The 18,800-nt window shown below is 51.9% G+C and overlaps 1 protein-coding gene across 3 annotated transcripts; it reads right to left on the minus strand.

Annotated features, from left to right (window-relative positions):
• Positions 1–6,518: 6,518 nt before the first annotated feature.
• On the minus strand, positions 6,519–15,517 carry C1QTNF6 (C1q and TNF related 6). 3 transcript variants are annotated; one of them, XM_030478992.1, is made up of 3 exons: positions 15,384–15,517; positions 11,365–11,602; positions 6,519–9,725 (listed from the first exon to the last, which is right to left on the minus strand). In XM_030478992.1, the coding sequence occupies exons 2-3, from the start codon at positions 11,594–11,596 to the stop codon at positions 9,178–9,180; spliced, it is 780 nt and encodes a 259-aa protein (XP_030334852.1). In that variant the 5' UTR covers positions 11,597–11,602; positions 15,384–15,517; the 3' UTR covers positions 6,519–9,177. The 3 variants fall into 3 exon arrangements, with proteins under 3 accessions (XP_030334852.1, XP_030334851.1, XP_030334853.1); XM_030478991.1 differs by lacking the exon at positions 15,384–15,517 and adding an exon at positions 12,397–12,569; XM_030478993.1 differs by lacking the exon at positions 15,384–15,517 and adding an exon at positions 12,164–12,238.
• Between the last annotated feature and the right edge of the window lie 3,283 nt (positions 15,518–18,800).

Consider the following 18,800-nt stretch of genomic DNA (forward strand, 5'->3'; position numbering starts at 1 on the left):
TATTGAAGATGGAGTGCCTGTGCAAGATATATGATCTACAGGAGGGCAGCATTGATTCAGAGATCAGCCCTACACCAAATCTATGCCTGAGCAAGATAATGAGCTGAATGCTGGCCAATTTGCTGTTCAGCACCAGTGACTGCTCTCGTCCTTGAGGGAAACCATTACCTTGTTACCTGGGAGGTCTTGGAAAGATAAAGCCCTGCTCTGTCTTGCAGCCTGCCAATGTGTTATATCTCTCTTATTTAAAGTTAGAGGGGCTTGTGTGCAACTGCTTGACAAGCCTAATATGAAGCAAAGATGGCTTCCAGACCTAATAAATTGAGAAGAATTCAGAAATTTATTATACACTGAAAATTGCTTGAAGGTAAGACATGATACTGCAAGGAGATTCTTGAGAATAAACCCTCCGGTGCTTTGATTAGTGAGGCTTGCTCCCAATTTAATCACATTTCCCTTCCTTCTCTAGAGGAAAAAATCATTATAACAATCATCCCCATCTGCTCAGAGCTCTCCTTGTTCCTCCGTTTTCTTCATCTCTGTGCCTCAGCAGTACCTAGAAGGGGAGTTAATTAGATGGTTGATTTTGGTCTAAAATGATGTCATGCTTATCCAAAGGCCAGCCCCCTGCTCCTCCTTAAGCCCTTCTGGGGTCACTGATTTGTGACTATGGCAGTTGCTACCTTTCACATCATTAAAATGCCTGAACAGAAATCACTTATTTGGAGGTAGCTGCCTGTCTCCCCACAGCTTGGTGCTCAGGCTCAGTCAGGAAAGCCATTCTTTCCCCTCCTCTGTGGTTTCCCAGGTCCAGGCTTCCCATTTGCCTCTCTAATATTGCTGCTCATGATCCCTTTATTCTCTCTTCCCCACCTTGAGAGGTAGAAGATATGATGAGAAATGACCACAACCAGTGTGCCTATATGGAAGGAATGGAAGAGAATGGTGAAGTCCAGGTCTGCAACGTGACCAAAGGACTTGAGGGCACTTCACTCCCCCAATTAAGGTATTGCCTTGTGAAATAGGTCAGCCCAAAGGGCTCCTCATCCCTCAGGGTTTCAGCTGTGGGCATGCTCCTCTGAGCACTTTTCCTCCTAGGGACATTTTTTCTGAGGTGAACTGCCTGTAGCAGTGGCTCTGCAGCCTGATGAGGCTTTTGGGTATGGCTGCATGGAATTGAAAAGCCAGTTTTCTGGCTCCAGGGCTGGAATAGGAAAGGCTGTTTGTTAGCGGAGATCCAGATCCTGGTGAACACTGCAAGGCCACCACTGGATGAAAAAACAAGCAGTGTGGAAATTACTATTTTCCCCACTTATGGTCTCTGAGGACCCTAAAGGTGCTCCTCGAGAGAGGTGACACAGAGCCCTTTCCATGTGATACATTCCAGTTTTGTTGCTGTAGCACAAAGCCCAAGCCACATCTCACCACCTCTCATCACCCACTGACTATGCCTGTATTTGGGACATGGGATGAGGAGATCTCAGGGGAAATAGGATTTGATTCCTTGAGAGGAAGACAAGACCAGGGTGTCACTTTCCTCCTCTTCTGTTCCTGAGAGTGGCATGCATGGACAAGAGGGGAATGCCCTTTAGCATATTGCTATTTCCTGTTGCTCCAGTACCTCCCACATAAGAAGCAGGAAAAGGCACAGAACACTGAAGCAGTTCATCATTTCATCCTCCCTCTCCTTGCAGCTCAAAGGAGCAACTGCAGCCCTCACAGCCAGTGTAGGGCTAAGGAGGGCTCCCCTGGGCAGGGTGCTGTGCCCCATGGTTGGGAGCAGGCTGTGGTGGAAGGTGCATGGCCTCTGCCTGCACCTGTGCACACATCCATGAGCACAAACACAAACACGCACGTACGCAGTGGGGTAACACAGAGGGGATCAAGCACTTGGCTCCATTTGAATGCTTACCCTGGAACCAGCCCAAGGACAATACACAGCCACAGTCTCCCCAGGTGGGACCTTAATTCTAAGGGGAAACTTGCATTGTTGCTTTCATGTTTTAAGGATGAGAGTGTCAGTACATTTCCCCAAGAGAAAGGATCCCCACTTTCTTCCTGGTGTCCCCACCCATTTTGCAGGCAGCAGGTTCCTTCATCAGAGATGCTCAGTGTCTGGTGGCTGCTGTAAAGGATTGCTTGGGATTCTTTTTTCCCTTTTGGTCTTGGAAATGATGCTGGCAGCCTGGTGCAGCATCTCTCCCTCCTTCCCCCCTCCCCTGCCCCAGCCCCCGCAAGGGGGGAGGAAGAGCGTGGGTAGTGGAAGGAGTTGTGGTCCCCAGATGTGTGAATGGTTGCAGGGTAGAAATAGCACACCCCGGACAAACAGCAGAGCGGCTCAGCTGAGAGCCAGTGCTCCGGGCTTGCGTCACTGACCTTTTCTTCTCACCTTCCTCAGTCCTCACCTGACCCTCCCACCGCTTCCCCTGCACTTTGCACTGAGAGCTCTCCGGCTCTGTGCTTTGCAATGGAGGGCTGGCACAGGAATATAAAGAAGAAGGACTGGAAAAACAAACCCAAAACAACCCCACAGCAAAGAGAAGGCAATGCATTAATCCTCTCTCCATTTCCCCAGAGCTCAGGTTGCCACCTTGCAGAACAAGAGGGTCAGGGGCTGAGCCAAGACACCACTGTTCCTGCCTGGTCTAGCCATTGCAATGATGGCATAGCTGTTCTGCCTTCACAGCTGGTGGGGTTGGGGATGAGGGAGGAGAAGCAGCTCAAAGGAGCTCAAAGCCTGTCCCGGGGTCAGGGGAGTGCTTCAGACTTTGGCACATTGTGAACAAATGGAATTTAAAAAAACAAAAAACTTTTCAAAGCCTTGTGGGACCAAATTTGAAACATGGAACAACTGTAAAAGCCTGTGTAAGTCTTCTGAAGAGTCGAACAATGCCACCAGCATACCACATAGAGAGAAGCGGGAGCTGGGGCAAAGCAAGGGCTTGGGAAGTGTTTTGGATAGTGTGCAGAATTGGCCCAGAAGATCTGCTGAATTGCTGCCTGTGGTGGCAGGGGACAGGGCTTGGTTGCCTGGGAAGCCCTTTCTAGTGATCTGCCTCATTCCACTACTTCAGGGGAAGAATTGAGGATGTATGGGAACAAAAAAACCCTCAGTATTTGTAAGGGCAAATAGGAGAATACCATGAGCCCAGAAAGGCATGTGTGGGGAAAAGAGGAGAACTCAGTGAGCCTCAGGCACCCCATGGGAGGTGTTTTGCCCACATCTTGCTCTCGGACATTGTTGTGCCAAACACCTGGAGGTAGTCAGGACTTCAGAGCAGGGGACCAGAACAGTGAAAATGATGCCTGGAGGATGGGTGTCAGCCAGGAGACCTGTTCTTCTTCCTCTCCCTGGGCATTTTCTTCCCCTGACTGCTTTGAAGTGTTGCAACTGTCCTCCATAGCATCCAGTGAGGCTTGGACACACTTCCCACCTCAGAGGTGAACTCCAGTTCTCACTGTCTGGGCTCCCTGGCAGACGAGGCACCTCGGCAGCTTGCAGGTGGATGCAGGTCAGCATCTTGAAGACATGGATGCAAGTAGGTTAAATGAATCAGGAAACAACCCGGTCCCACAGCTCCCACTCAGCCACAGCTGGATTCCCACACTTCCCAGGTGGATGGGACCACCGAACTCCCTTGCTTATCCAATCCAAGAGTTCTTGGGAAAGTGTGAGATTTTGCAATAGTGCCCCGGTTATTTGTGAGTTAAGTGACACAAACTCGAGAGACGGCATGGTCTGTGGGTTGATAAACTGTCAGAAGCCTTTGATTTAAACCTTCTGCCCTAGCAGTCACCGTGGCATAATTGCAGGGGGAGACATCAGAGAGGGCCTGTGAGAGAAGGGGGAGGCACATCATGAGGTGAGGGAGCTGTGCTTGCACCAAAAAGGACTGGAGCCTCAGCCCTCCTCTACCCACCTCCTGATAGCATCTTCAGAGCAAGCCAGGCTTGCAAAGGGCAACAGTTTCCGTTGGCAGGAAAGTGAGAGATGTCCATATGGGGCTCGTATGTGCATGGGTACACGTGTGGCTTTCACAGCAGGGTGCACACCAAGCTGCCCTCTGAAGCCCACCATGGCTCAGAAAGCACCCGTTTCACCGCTGCGGTCAGAGGTGGGCCATGCCATGCGAGGCAGTGGAACAACTGCCCTTGGCAATGCAGCTCTGCCCCATCATCCGCGCAGCCATGGGTACGGTCCACATCCATCCCAGCCAGATCTGGGGCAGGATCAACCCATTGCTGGCATCTGGCTGCAATGCACTGGATGGAGGGAGGCAGGGGCTCTGCTTGCAGCGCTGAGCGATGCTGGCTTGGGCATTTCATCACTCCTTTCTCCCTCCACGGACTCTGTGAGATAAGCAAGGCTGAGGTGTGAGTGAAGCAGGTTGTCTGGGTGGTTTGGGAGGGGAGGAGGGACAGCAGGCTGGAGCAGAGGGGAAACCTGCTGTGGTACGGTGTGGCAGCCACCTGAGTGGTGCACAAACCCTTGACGTGGGGCAGCCTCTGCACCATGGTGAGGCTCAAGGGGCTGCCAGAGACCTTTCCCATGGCTACCCCTCTTGTGACAGAGAGTCAGGGGAGATACAGAGATAGGTCTGGCTGTGCTGTGCCCCTGCCCTCCCTTGCGCTTTGAGTGCAGGCACATTCACCAGTGCCTATTTGAGTGCCTCCAGTAGAGTCAAAGGTCTCCTATTCTTGCCCTGCTTCTCTTTTCCCCTTTACCACTGGGCAAGGAGCTATTGCAGGGCCTTCAGCTCTTCCTGAGCTGGCCCTGACATGTGCCTTCTTCCCCAGAGATAGCACCATATCCTTCCCTTTGCCTCCTCTCTCCTACTCCCCTGCCTCTTTTCATACCTGCAAGACCACAAACCTGCAGGAAACCAGTTTAAAGGGCCATCCTCATGGCAGATACCTTCAACAAGCTTGAGATATGGCTGCAGATCCCTTTGCAGCAGAGCTTGGCCCTGTTAGGGTAAAAGAGAGGAACCACCCCAGGACCAATGCTGTATCTGCCCATGCCAGGGCACGCTTCTTGCTTTGCCCATGAGAGAGGTACTGACTGTCACCAACCCCAGGCTCACATACCACAGGGCGGCCCCATTGCATGGAAAAGAGCCCAGCCCTGGGTGAATGGAGATCTCATGGCTTTTCAGGGCATGGCTGCACCCACTGGCAGGGCAGCAGGGCTGATCTGACCCCTTGTTCCTTCTACACCATTGCAGGGTCCACCTTGCCTTAGCTGAGCCTCATCTACGGCAACTCCCCAGTCAGGCATCCATGGTGTGATGGGTGGCACTGGCTACAGACCCCGCCTGTTACCATGCATCTTAGCGCCAAGGGATTTGGCTGAAGGGACTTACCAGGTGGCACTTTCTTCTCAAAGTGGGTAGCTTGAAGGAATGAGTTGTAGAAAACTTTTCTAGAAGGTCTGGCTACACATTTCCGCTCCTCCCTCCTTCCTCACCTTTTGTAAGTATGATAAAGTCACATCCAATCTACCAGCATCTCACCTCAAGGGGCCAGGAAAGTGCACAAGCACAACCCCTGCACTTCCTGAGGACACATTTCTACCTTCTTTCTCAGAAGTAAATAAAAACTGTGAAGAAGGCTGAGCTCTGACCTGACAGAGTATTGCATTTACTAGATATATATAGCCCTAGCGCTGGACTAATTATGTTTTCCACCCCTTGCCAAACAAAGCATCTGGTACATGTCAAACCATAGGAGAAGCTATGTGAAGACGAATTAAACTCAAAACAGAAGGTCCTATATGGGCATCTCCTCTTGTTTTCTTGTCTACTTCTCCACTTCAGTGAGAGTCCCCTCAGTCCAAACCGCTAAGATGTTAAACAAAATCCCACTTACCTCTTCAACTTGCACTGAGACCTCCAAAAGGCTTCTCCTTGTTCTTAGAACTCTGCCCCCCATAGATGTTCCACTCGAGCTTCCAAGTCTCTACTCGCTCCTCATGTCTCCCCATTTTCCCCAACTTTATGAGCAATCTCCATTTGTCTTTCCACCTCTGACCTGAACCTCGAGCCTTTCTCATCACACGTATGTCTTCCAAAAATGTGTGTCCAGCTTAACTCTGGAACTGCCACTCACCGCGTTGTTAGCAAGCACAAGTGTTTTGTCAGCAGCTTAATGGCCCTCTTACATCTGTACTCCTGGCTTTCACCTCTTGGCAAAGAAAAGAGAAACACCACTGGGAAAACAGAAAATACACATGCTTACTAAGTACTTGATAGAAGGATGTGCTAAAAATGCCACAAGAGACTGATACCCCTTAAGAACATGCCAGCATTAGCCTAGTCTTCCTCAATATAATTATTTGAACCCTAATCCTACAACTCATTTTATTGTCCTGTTTTTTTGGTAATATCCAAAGAATCCTTCCTTGAATTTGCTTAAAGTTTTCCCAGCAAAGAGGAGAGAGTTGTCATAATTAGAAGTGTTCAAGCAGTAAATATCTTTAAGGTAATGGTTCTCCACAAAGTAAACAGAAGATTGCCAAGGATTGCCGTGGGAAGTTTCAGAACTGAGTTAGACTTTGTACCTGTCTCTTTCAGGTCACTGTCATTTCCATCACACTATTTGGCAATAACCAGAGATAGAAGGAATAGACTGGGAGGAAAAAGCAGATCTAAGTGCAAAACAACCAGCGAAAAAAGTTTAATACCACTGAAAAAAAAAATATATATACAGAAGTTCTTGGAGTTTGTTTGGTTTTGTAACATAAAGCACCATTAATTCCACAGTACATTACAACTCAGCCTACTACACCTTCCAGAAAGCACCCAATACTCCTGAAATCTGATTTAGCACCAAGGGTTTGCCATCTTGTTTAGCACCAAGAAGCCTGTTAAACATACCCTTTGGTCCCCCTGCCCTCTTCTCTCATGTGCATCAGGCACCATCTGGCTGCTCATGAGTAGCACGTGAGACCTATGACCGGCATTTAAACACCAAAGAGAAAAGGAGGAAGCAGGAAGCTTGTTTCTGGAGATATTCTGTGTTACTGAGGCTTTTTTCTGTCCAGGGAGACATGGGGCCACTATATGCTGTAAATAGACAATACCTGGGTTTGCAGCCAGTTGAGGAAGAGACAAAGGGATTCGGACCTGAGTATCTCCTCCAGCATGCTGCTTTCAGGCATGCTATGGCCTGAAATCCTGCCTCTGAGCAATTCCACATGCTTGATCTGCTAAGGGAGGGGAAGAAACTCACAGTCTCCTTTAGTTCCCATGATCCCATCATCACCTATTTCCCTGGGAAAAACCCAGCTTTGCCTCAGTGAAACCTTGCTTTTATACCCACTGCCTCAAGTGACAGTGGTGCAGAGGATCCAGGGCAGAAAGTGCCTGAAACTCCTTCCAGTCTATACAGCTTCCTTAGCAAAGCAGAGAGGGTAAGTGAAAAAGGTAAGAGAGAAAATGTCCTGAAATTTTCTTCTCGAGTTCATTCGTAACATTTAGCCTGGGTCCCTCTACCTTTGCCAGCCTGGGCTGAGTGTACTGGACCTAGTCCTGTAAAACGATGTGTACTTCCTATGGGAGAGCTCTGGGAGTCCCAGGTGCTATAGGCAGACATCACAGCTAATCATGAGACTGCAGAAGCTACATAAGTTAAAAGACTTCATTATCAGCGATGGGCAGTGGAGAAATGCAGTTTCTCCTGCTTGTCCTCTACTGAGACTCAAAAAAGAGACAACTCTTGGCATTGCTGTTTATGGAGCACCACAACATGTGGAAGTAGGTTTCCCAAAGTGCTGAGTCAGCCTCACCTGCTCCTCCCAGGATAATAGCAATCCCAGAGGGATGTGAGACCAGTAAAAATGGTACTAGAAAAACCTACCACTGACATTCCTTTCCTACTGTGATATTTACAACCTGACAAAAAGAGGGAGGGTTTGTTTTAGCCACATGTTTTTCTCAGTTGCTCTGATGAGGTTGCCAGAAAAGGGCACAGACTGTGGCAGGGAAGTTTTTAACCCTGGGGATGAGGCACTGTAGTCTCAACTCTATCTCTCTTCCATCATAGAGGCAAAGAAGTGCCAACCTGACCAGGTATGGAACTGATTTAACAGTAATTGCCCTTATAGCCTCCAGCTCAAGTCCTGAAACAGCGGTCCCTCAACACCAATGTGGGAGAACCACCTTCAGGAGGACACTGTAATAGCATGCAGGAGGCAGGGACTGACTCTTCCCCTCACAACAGCAAACATCAGGGATGACTGCTGATATCAGTAGAAGGGCATGGGTGCAAATCTGTCAAAGAAGTTCACTGTCTGGACTAGCTTCCTACAACTGGGGAATTGAGACCAAGCAGCACCCCAGGGAAGGCTTGGGAGGCAGGTTTGGTAGGGTTGTCTTTCTCTTTTGTTCTGTACTTATGATCCCTAGTGGGAATAGAGTGGTGAACTCTACTGATTCAATGGCAGATGCTTCTGAAGGGTCTGGCTGAGTGTCTGGCCTTTCATTTCTTCAAAGAGCCAGAGCTGGCACAGAGGAGTACAGTCCCACCAGGCCTAGATTTTACAGCCAGCCTGGACTCTGTGACCCAGCTGGGTGTCTAAGGAAAGCCAATGGCATACTTCAAAAGGCCATCAGCCCCCTTTTTGGAAAGACAGTATCGTCCCTCACCACTTCCACATCTTCCTTGTGCTACAGGAGGTCATCAGACCCCAGGCCACTCTCTGGTCTATAGGCGACATTAAAGCTGTGTTGCAGGCTGCAAAACTGGTGTGTCTAGTTGGAATGGAGAGGAGCCAGGATGCACCCAGCAGTGGAGACTTTCTAGCCCTTTCTACAGGAGCCCATTGTGTATGAAGCTCCAAGGAGGGGTGCATCCCCAGAAGCAGCACTTTAGCTTTCCTCCTGCTCTAGCACCCAAAATGCCAGACACAGCTCACTGGCAGATTTAGAAGAAGCCAATAACCAAACTTGGGGCCATGAGGTGAGGGGGCAAGAGATGGTATTGTCACGCTGTAAGTGGACAGATACAGGCCTGGCTACAAGAGAGTGTGAGGTGGGAGCCAGTGTGGCAAGTTTCACACTCAGTGCCTGAGACTTGACAGGCCCATTTCCAAGTGATTTGCAGTGGTTGCGGGCAGTAAAGAGAGAGAGAGAGGAAGAAGGAAAAGGCCAAAGAGACCCCAAGAAGGAGGAGAGGCAGTTAGTCAAGGCTGGGCTTGACCAGGTACCCGTTGAAGGTGATGTACACGTCAACATCGTCACTGTAAATGGCATTCTCCCGCTCCCGCTTGTAGAGTCTCACCCAGATCTCATCATTTTCCTGAAGCTCCAGCATGAGGCTCTGGCTCTGCATGATGCTGCGGTCACTGGGTTGGGCATACAAGATGACTGCCTCTTCTTCATTGTGCATGATGTGCATGTAGGTCTCCTTGAAGTTCCAGGTGTGGACGTTGAGGCTGAAATAGTAAAGTCCACCTACATAGCAGTAGAATTTGCCATTGAACATGTCAAAGTGGCTGTAGAGGTTGACAAAGACAGTGTCGAAGATCAAGACCTGGTAGCCCTCGCTGCTGTGCAGCGCCTTCTTGCGACCGACGGAGAATGCAGCATACTGATGCTTGCAGGGGTCTCCTGCTATGCCCATCTGTCCTTTACTGCCTTTCTGGCCCTGGGCTCCCCGCTCGCCTCGGGGTCCTTCTTTGCCCCATTTCCCTGGCATCCCAGGCTCTCCCCGGTCTCCTTTCTCTCCTGCAAGAGAAAGCAGAGGACACAACTCCTGTGTGATACCAGAAGGAGAGGTGGAAGTGGTGGTGAGAAAGCCTAATAAGGAGGCAGAGGATGGCTCCATAATGCGGCAATGCCAGAAAAAAGAACACTCCTGAGGGTCATGATACCATTGTGCTCCATGGGAAAGGAGCTAACAGAGATCTGGGTGCGACTGGGATTTCTTCTTTTACAAACCCCCTGCTCACTAGATGATATGGACTTACTGGAGGCAGGAGAACCTATCCCTAGGAGACTTCAGCCTGAGAGAGAGCCCAGCAGTGCAAAGTACTACTGTGGCTCTTGACCTCTTCTTTGTCCTCCACACTCCTTTATCTCCAGGAGGACACTGTAATAGCATACAGGAGGCAGGGACTGACTCTGCCCTGCTACACACCTCCCCTATGACCCAATTATCCATGTAGTGTGCACACTGTTGTTGCTGTAGGCAGGAGAAGGGGAAGAAGTGCTAATGCCTGTGGAAGAATATGACTAGAGATGAACAATGAAGTGGGTCAGAGGGAAAAGATCCAAGCTGGACTTGGTGATGGTGCAGTGCAAGTTAGAGGGGTGGTATTTTGACAATACCATCATTCTTTGGGCATCCTGTACAATTAATTCTGCAGTTCTACCCTGGGGTTTGGGCAGGCATCAATACAGAGAGAAAGCAGTGCCAGTATGTACTTTGTGTATAGAGAGAAGAGACGGGTGTCAGAGAGAAGCCTCCAGCACAAGCGACAGCATCCCATATGTGTGCCTTGTTCTTTTCCCCCTCTCCATTCCCTGCATGGTAACGCAGGTCCCCCTGCAACACCCTGCTCTGGTCCAGGCTTCTATCTGCCCCAGTTCTGAGCCTTGATGGATTGCAGCTATTTCCAGGCTGGGCAGGGAAGGGGGAGCGTCTGCCCAGCTAGCCCAGAGGAACCACAGAGCAACCATAAGCGAGTGGAGCAGCATCCAGCTGGGAACAAGCTTTTGCCCACAGCAAAGGCTAAAAGGGGAGCCCTGAAGGGAGGAGCTGATCTAAAATAGGGATCCTTTTCCCGTTAGCCAAGCCAGCCAAAGCAGGGTGGAATGAGCTGGAGGTTGCTGCTAGTTAGCCTGGAGGTGCTTACAAATAGCTGCTCCCTCCCTTTGCCCTCCTCCTGCTCCAAAATGCATGTGGTCCATGGAGCTGGAGAAGGTTTTCCCACAGCCTTCCCAGGTGCCAATGCCTACTCTCCAAACATGCTTATTTTGCAGCTGGGTAGAGACTGCTCTTTCCCTTAGGCACTATGGGACTCTGGAAGTCTGAAGCAAGGAAGGTGTCCTCCCATCTTGGCAAGTGGCTGCCACTGCCACTCTTATGCAAGGAGGGAGGAAGAGCTGGTAGCAGGCAGCATCCTGAGACACAGAGGTCACAGCATGGATATGCACTGACTTCCCTTTGCTCAGGCTACTCTTGGTCACAGCACAAAACATCTAAACCCTGGGCGCAGTGTTTAGATGGGCACAAGCCCTTCAGGATGGCAGATGGTAGCCTGTTAGCATAACCAACATGCCAACAACCCAGCTGTCACCTTCAATGCAATGCCACTGGTCCCCAAGCAGGCCTTGGCATCCTGGGGCCAAAATGGGCACTTACCCTTCAGTATGGTGATGTTGATATAGGGACGGACCTCCGGCATTGGGTAAGGCAAGTGATGGTGGCTCGGGGGGAGTGGTGGGGCATCTGTGGAAGAGTCCAGTGGGTCACAACAGCGCTTGCAAGCACCAGAGGCTGGTTCTGTGAGGTTGGGTTCATCAGTGGGTGCCCCAAACACAACAAGAGGGAGAAGAAGGAGGGCGAGGGGTGTGCGCAGGTAAATTATGTCCATGGTGACCTGAGAAGATATGAGGAAGTGCCAGAGTGAGGTGTAAGAAGGGGAGGACACGGGCAATGGAGCAGAGATCACCACAAAACATGTTTCTGTGGCTGGAGCCAAGGGTGGGATGAAAATGGCATGGTCCTGTGGAGGGAGTTCACATGCTTGAAGTCCCTGAAGGCTCAAGGCTGCAATCTGAGCAGTAACCGCATGGCCCAAGAGGATGCCCTTCTGCCCAGACCAATGTAGACTAGGTGCCCTGGAAGAAGGCTTGACTCTCACTAGCCAAACCACTGGAGCCACTAGAAGATTCAGTCCCCAGGCTGGGATAGGGGAAGGAGACATGGCAAACCACACACCCCCTTTAGCAAAAGCATGCTCTGGTAGCTGCTAAATCTGTGAGGATGGCTATAAAAAACCTCTCCAGTCCTCCAGGTATCAACTCTTCATGGGAATCTAACCCCCCTGTCCCAGCCAGAGTCTGACCCACATCTCTCTTCAGAGAGGCCCCTTCCCCACACCAAATCCCATCCTTCCCAACCCCAAAGCTCAGCTGGGTTCTCAGCCAAACCCCAGCACCTTTCCAAGGGGATGGCGGCTCCTCCAAGAGCAGCGAGCAGTGCCAGGGTTTTGCAGATGGACCCGAGGGGAGCTGCTCCTCTGCAGAGGGTAAGGAAGCAAAGCGCGGAGCAGGCAGCCTGCAGAGAAGTATGCTTACGAAAGACAGACACGCAAACAAGCCGAGCAAGCCCCTCTCGCAGCCTATGCCCCCCTTTCCTCTGCCTGCATCTCTGTGCAGCGTGGCAGCTCACCCGGGAGGCTGAGGGCTCCCCTCGGTGCTTCCCAGCCCCTGATCCAGGGTTCCCCTTCGCCTGCAAGGCCGGCCCCCCGGCCCATGGCTTTAAGAAAGCTGGCTCTTGGCACAGGCGCTGCTGAGCGCTGGCTGGGTGTGCAAGCTGGGCTTGGACCTGCTCCCTCCCCTCTCCCTCCCTTTCCCTCCCTGGCTTTGGGCACTCTCCATCGCAAACCGGCTTGGGTTTCGGCGCCTTTTAACTCTTTCCTAGGTAGTGCCTTGTCCTTATGTATTGTGGTTTGTTCTTTTTTTCTCTGCCTTCTTGCTTCCAACGGCCTAGCTCTGGTCAGCAAAATGCAGGCAGCACAGATTGCAGCTCCCTGTGCAAAGGGTGGGCAGGCAGCAGGGCAGTGCTGCCTGCCCACCCTGAGCATCTCAGGGTGGGAAAGGTGAGGTGCATCGGTGCAAGAGACAGGTTTTCCTTCAGGTGGGATAGTGCAGGACTCTGCCCTTGCTCCTTTGCATTAGTCCCTTATCTCGTGGGCTATGGGTCCCAGCCCTTCACTTGGCTGGCCATGCTCTCTCCCCAGCTGCGCTTGTCCCACTCACAGTCTCCACACTTCATCTTTCGTGCTGTCCTGCATTGTTTCTTCTGCACGTCACTGTGGCCTCTCGCCCCAGGCGTGATGTTTCTAGCAGGTTTATCTGCCAACTGGGAGAGGCATCAGTCCTTTTCCTCTCTGGTCATCCCCTCTCCCTGGGCAGCGCCCCAAGCCTTGCACTCCGGCGCGTGTCATCCACCGGTCATGTTCCCTGGTTAGATCCCAGCTGCCTGCCAGCAAAGCTGAGGATCTGGAGCAAACCCTGGCCGTGATCTTTGCCCTCAGCCTGGCGCCAAGCTGACGTGCTTATGCTGTTGGGGTAAGCACTATGTGGCTGCACAAGGACCTGGGAATGAAGGGCATGTTGCAGAGGGGGACAGGCAGGAGGCTTTCCTTACACTGCAGAATCTGTTGGAAGAGGATTTTGGGGATTCTACCCAGCAGCAAAACTGGATTTGGAAGCTTATACCCTGGGGAGCGTGCACATATTTATCTCTGGGAGGCAGAAGGAAGGACAGGCAACAGCTCCCTTCTGCGGGCCCCAGAAGTGCCAAGTCAGCACTGTGCCTCCAGCAGTTTCCAAGAGAAGCTGTTGAAGGCTCCAAGGTTTCTGAGGGGGAAGGCTTTCTGTGCATGTCTATGTGTGCTTGGACTTTTCGTTACTGTTTTCCTTTTCCCACTTCTTTGGTTTGGGAATGGGAGGCCCTGCTTCCCAGAGAGTGGCTGGCGTTTGGCAGGACCCCAGCACCACTGGAGAAGCAAGCGGAAAACTCTGGGAAAATATGTGCTGTGAGCTGGGGGGAAGGGAGTAAGGGGGGCTGGGAAGCCTGGAGATATTCTCAGGCTGCTTGTCAGCCTGGAGCTCAATGAATATGGGCTGAATATGCCTCTCAGCCGGGACGGGAAGAGGACCAAGAAATCTGCTGCTGTGCTCGTGAGTTCCTAGCCAGGCTCCAGCACTGACGTTCAATGAGCCTCACTGTAAGTCTCACATGTCTGCCTGTGCCTCGGTTTCCCCTTGTGGAAAATGAGAGGGGGAAAGGCTAGGGCAACCCTTCTTGCTAATGGAGCCTTGCCAGCTGACAGAAGCTGGGTTTTGTGATCCATTGTGTTGTCTACTCCTGCCTGCTGCTGGTGAGGATTTTGGCAGCTGACAGTACTATTGAAAGCCAGTAACTTTTCTGGGGTGCATGAGAGCTCAGACACTGACACTGGAGGCAGAGTTCCTCTCTGTCCCATCAAAGCTACTGCAGTGCCTCACTTCCTCGGGTGTTCCTGCCTGGCTTACTTCCAATCATGATATTATCCCCTTTTGCAGCTCTTGGCCTTATGTCTGCCCTCCTCTGTTTTTCCAAAGGGGAACTGGTAGCAGGGAGGCCATTGTCCTCATTTCCATCCCACATTTCCATTTGCACTCCTGACCTGCTTACAACCAAGCAAATGTTCTCCATGGAGGACCTCATCAGCTGGGGCCTTTGCCTTTGTCTCATCTGGCTGCAAGAACAGCTCACAGTGGGCAGCGAGCAGGACTTTGTAGTTAATGTCTCGTCTAAGCTGAACAGCGACCTGCAGGGGGCCAGCAAACAGACTTGCCCTGGTGGCATTGCCCAGCTAGGAAGCAGTTTATGCCACTAAAGACATTTTTTGCCAGGGTAATATCACCCTGCCCCCTGAAAGGAACTGTCTGTATCAGCAACATTTCCCCAGGGCAGCCCCATTTGCAGGAGGTCTTGGCTTGTATGGTGAAGTGCTCAAAGATATGAGTTTTGATAATGCTACCCAACTGCCCTCTGCCAGCCACACTTTTAAGTGTAATCCAAGCCTGAAGGCACCTTGTGTGCTCAACAGTCTTCGCTCTCCCTCATCACACACTCTGCCTTGGAGGCAGCCCAGGGGAGCTCTGGCCAGATTGGACTGCAATAATCCCTGCTCAAAAACAGCTGCTTCCTCCTCCTCCTCCATTTCCTCCCTTATCTGCAACCCCCCTGACATGGGCTAAATAGGGAGATACAGCCGGGCTCTCTCCAGTGACTGCCTCCATTCTATCAACCCTCTCTACCTCAGGTGCAGAAGGAAGGAAATGACTTTGATGTTTCCTTCCCTGTCCAGCCCCTGTGTACAGCTCAGCTCCCCTGCTGCACACGTGGATCCCCTGCTCTGCTATACATACACACGTACTCTCATCCACCCACAAACACACATACACTCGCCCTTCACTGCTCCTCCCTCCCCAAAACCTCTGGAGCACAGAGGTACCAGCTGCACCAAGAGAAACATCCCCTTCTCTTCCCCTTCCTGGATGCTTCTCCACACCAGCTGCTTTCCCTTTCCCCTCTTCCCCACCCCCTTACCCCCACTCTCTGAGAGCATCACAAGCCGGGAGGGGAAGCAGAGGAGCTCTTACCTCCGGTCCCCTCCGGAGGGGTCCCACGCTGGGTTATCCTTATCCTCAGCTGCTCCTGGCTAGCAGCGCGAGGAGGGAGGGCTGCCGGGGCCCAGCTGACTCCACACAGATGCTTTCCAAGTGCTCTTATGTAATTACTGTCTTCCCCATCCTGCCTCTGAGGCCTTTGTGAGTGCCTCCCCTCCTGCTCTGGCCCGTGTCAGGCTTGGCTCTCCCTCCTTCCCTCCCTTCTTTCCACCCACCCCGCACAGCATCACACGATTTGCTCAGCTCAACAGCTGATTCCTTCTGGAAGCAAAATTCAGGCTTTTGGCTACTGCCATCGCTAACCTTGGAAGGAGAGCTCATGTGTTTCAAGAGCTGGGAAGCGATGGGCAGCACTGCTCTGTGCTCATCTCCTCTCCATTCACTGCCCGACCGCTACCAGGTACCTTTGCCTTGCTCTTCTTTAGTGAAAGGGTGGCACATGAGACATGGAAAGGTGGCAGTGTGTTTTTATGCTCAGTAGTTTGGGGTGCCCATGGGTTATCCTGTAACAGCAGCTGGCCCTCTGCCATATTGGGATCACTGATCGTCTCTGGCCAGGCTGCAGGGGGAGTTGGGAAGACTAGATGACCTTTAAAGGTCACCCTTCCAACTCAAACTCTTCTGTGATTCTATAAGACAAATCTTTTCCAGCCTGTGGACTCCACAGCTGTGCACAAGGCTTGTGTAACAGCCAGCCCTTGTTACCCAGGAGCACCAACATGATATGAAACTATTGGCTTAGGATATCTTGTACGTCGCTGAGGAGGGGCAGGCCTGTTGGATGTCAGCTGTATGACTACATTTCCCTTTTAACTTCTGCCCATGCAGGGCTTGGACCAACCAGGAATGACACATTCCCTGGCTGCAAAGTTCCAGGATGCTTGTGCCAGCAGGGATTGCTGCTTCGTGCTGCTTGGCAGCCTGGACTATCTCACACAGAGATCAAGGCCTGGCAAAGCCACTGCATTTTCTTGCTGTTCATTGCTGAAGTGCCACGTTGCTGAGGAGCATCTGGAGGAGCCGTTCACCTGTACTCATCCCTACAGCAAAGCTGTTGCTAGACTTGGCAGCCTCCAGCGCTGAGCATGAAAGTGGGAGCTTGTCTCCCACTTCCTGCTGCCCCCACAGCTAGTCCGAGACTCTGCATGTCTGCTAGACACTGCAGAACGGGCTATCAGAGACTGGCTGACAAGCTGTGCCAGTTGGAGGTGCCTTTCAGCTAAGGGAGCCTTGCCCAGGCTGCCGCTTTGCCCACAGGTAGCTCTTCCAGCTCTAGTGTCCCACCACTGAGAGAAGAATCTCTGCCTGGTACCCACCCCAAAGGCTGGCATGTGAATACAAGCACTAACCCTACTGCAACCAGCAAGTCTTGTGAGCATCTAGGCCCAACAGCTTGACTGGGTGGGAGATACCATTGCAGCCTGTTTGAGGCAATTCTTAACGATAACCTTCACCCAAGTCTGCTGCATTCTGCTTCTCTGCATCTGAATACCTCCTTCTCCCATCCGCTCCTATGTAGACCCAGGAGCTTTAACCCCTGTGCTGTCCTCTCTGACAAATGCTCCTGGCCCTGCCTTGAGCAGTTACCAACAGCAGATCACTTCTGTGGGCATCCCCACTCTCACAAAGAGTGCTAAGGAAGGTCGACAGTGATATTCTTTTTTCAGAGGTACCCATGAGCTATCTCACCAAAGAAACTAGCACTTTGAGGTGGGAAGGCAGGAGATGGTGTGTAAGAATTCACAGAAACTCTTGGATCTGTGACAGGTACTTCCCACTAAGGGAACCACCCTGACACCGGGGGGGTTGAAACAGAGAGGTTCCGCCACTGCTTGGTAGCACTATCCTGATGGAGAGAGACTTTTTAGCAGGGCCTGTTGCGATAGGACAAGGGGTGATGATTTTAAACTATAAGAGGAGAGATTCAGGCTGAATGTGAAGAAGAGATTTTTCACAATGAGGGTGATAAAACACAGGAGCAGGTTACCCAGAGAGGTGGTTACCCAGGGTGGTGGATGCACCATCCCTGGAGACATTCAAGCCCAGGCTGGATGTGGTTCTGGACAACCTGATCTAGTTGAAGATGTCCCTGCTCATTGCAGGGAGGTTGGACTAGATGAGCTTTGAAGGACCCTTCCAAAACAAACTGTTCTATGGTCCTAGAACCAGTGAACAGGGGAAGAGTCCTGCCATGTTCTCTGGCCTTTTGATCCAGAACAAGCATGTTCTTTACTCCATCTTCAAGGCATGGGGCATGTGCATTGTTTGATACCTGTGCAGAAAAGCTCAACGCTTTTCACAGCATCAGACCTCTGCTGCAACTGTACGATGCCTTCCAGTAGCTACAATGCCTCTGAGAGTTTGACAGAGGGCTCTGCACGGATCTCCAGGCGAATATGTGGGAATTCCAAGACGACAGTGGTGTCAGAGAGGGGGTCCCGGTGAAAACCCCCACAACACCCCTTGTTCCCGCAGCCAGCACATCGCGGGGCGTGCAGGGGTGCTGGGACATCCCCGCCGGGCACAGCCCTGCCTCAAACCCGAGTTAAACCGGGAGAAGGGCGGCGGTGTGAGGAGCGGGCAGGGTCCGGCTGCCGGCTCCTGGCCCCCCTCGCCCGCCCCGATCCCGGTTCCCGATCCCGGCTCCAGGCCCACCGGGCGGCTGCCGAGTGCCCCCTGCCGGCCGCGCCGCTCCCTGCGCCTCCTCCTGGCTCCCTCCCGGCGCTGCCCCGGTGCCCGCTGTTGGTCTTGCCCACGGGTGGCACCGGTGGCTCGGGCTCCTTCGTCCTCTCTGCAGACTCTCGCCCAGCACTGCCCCGGTTAAAGCCCACCGAAGGAAGAGAGTGGTCCGTGTGCGCCCAGTTCGTGAGCCAAGGCGTTCCTGTCTCCTTCCCACACGGCCCTGTTTGTCATGGATAGAAGGACATGCTGCAGCCCAGGCACGTGTCTTTAGCTGGCTGCAGTTGGCATGCTGGGGATGTGTGTGTATGTGTTTGTGCATGACGTGGTGTGAGATCTGAGCAAGCCGGCTGCCTTGTGCGTGGCGTTTGCATATTTTATGCTTGGGAAGGCAAAGAACACCAAGTTTTCATGGGCAAATATTTGCATATTTTCCACTCGTTCGAGCAGATAAAGCATTTCCATTCTCTGTTGAATCCTCAGGAGAGACAGGAACATCTTCTGTTCGAGGGTGTTTCCTTTCCTTGTACCACTCTGTCTCTCATCTACTAGCTACTCTATTTCCACAACTGGTTAACTGCTTCCTGCCCACTCCCCACACGCGCCCATTCCATGGTCCTGTACAACAGCTGAAGCAGAATGTGGCCTGGACAGGTTTGCTGTTGTCTGAGCTGAGCTGCTGTGTTTCCCTGCTGATGACAAATACAGCGG

Source organism: Strigops habroptila, chromosome 3, assembly GCF_004027225.2.
Source record: "Strigops habroptila isolate Jane chromosome 3, bStrHab1.2.pri, whole genome shotgun sequence".
NCBI classification, from domain to species: Eukaryota; Metazoa; Chordata; class Aves; order Psittaciformes; family Psittacidae; genus Strigops; species Strigops habroptila.

What these genes read in the sequence shown, in the direction of transcription:
- C1QTNF6 (XM_030478992.1), bottom strand. Translation starts at nt 11,596, where the DNA reads ATGGACATAATTTACCTGCGCACACCCCTCGCCCTCCTTCTTCTCCCT. An exon ending in CAACATCACCATACTGAAGG is followed by an intron (nt 9,726 to 11,364) that starts GTAAGTGCCCAT and finishes TTTCTCTTGCAG; the next exon opens with GAGAGAAAGGAGACCGGGGA.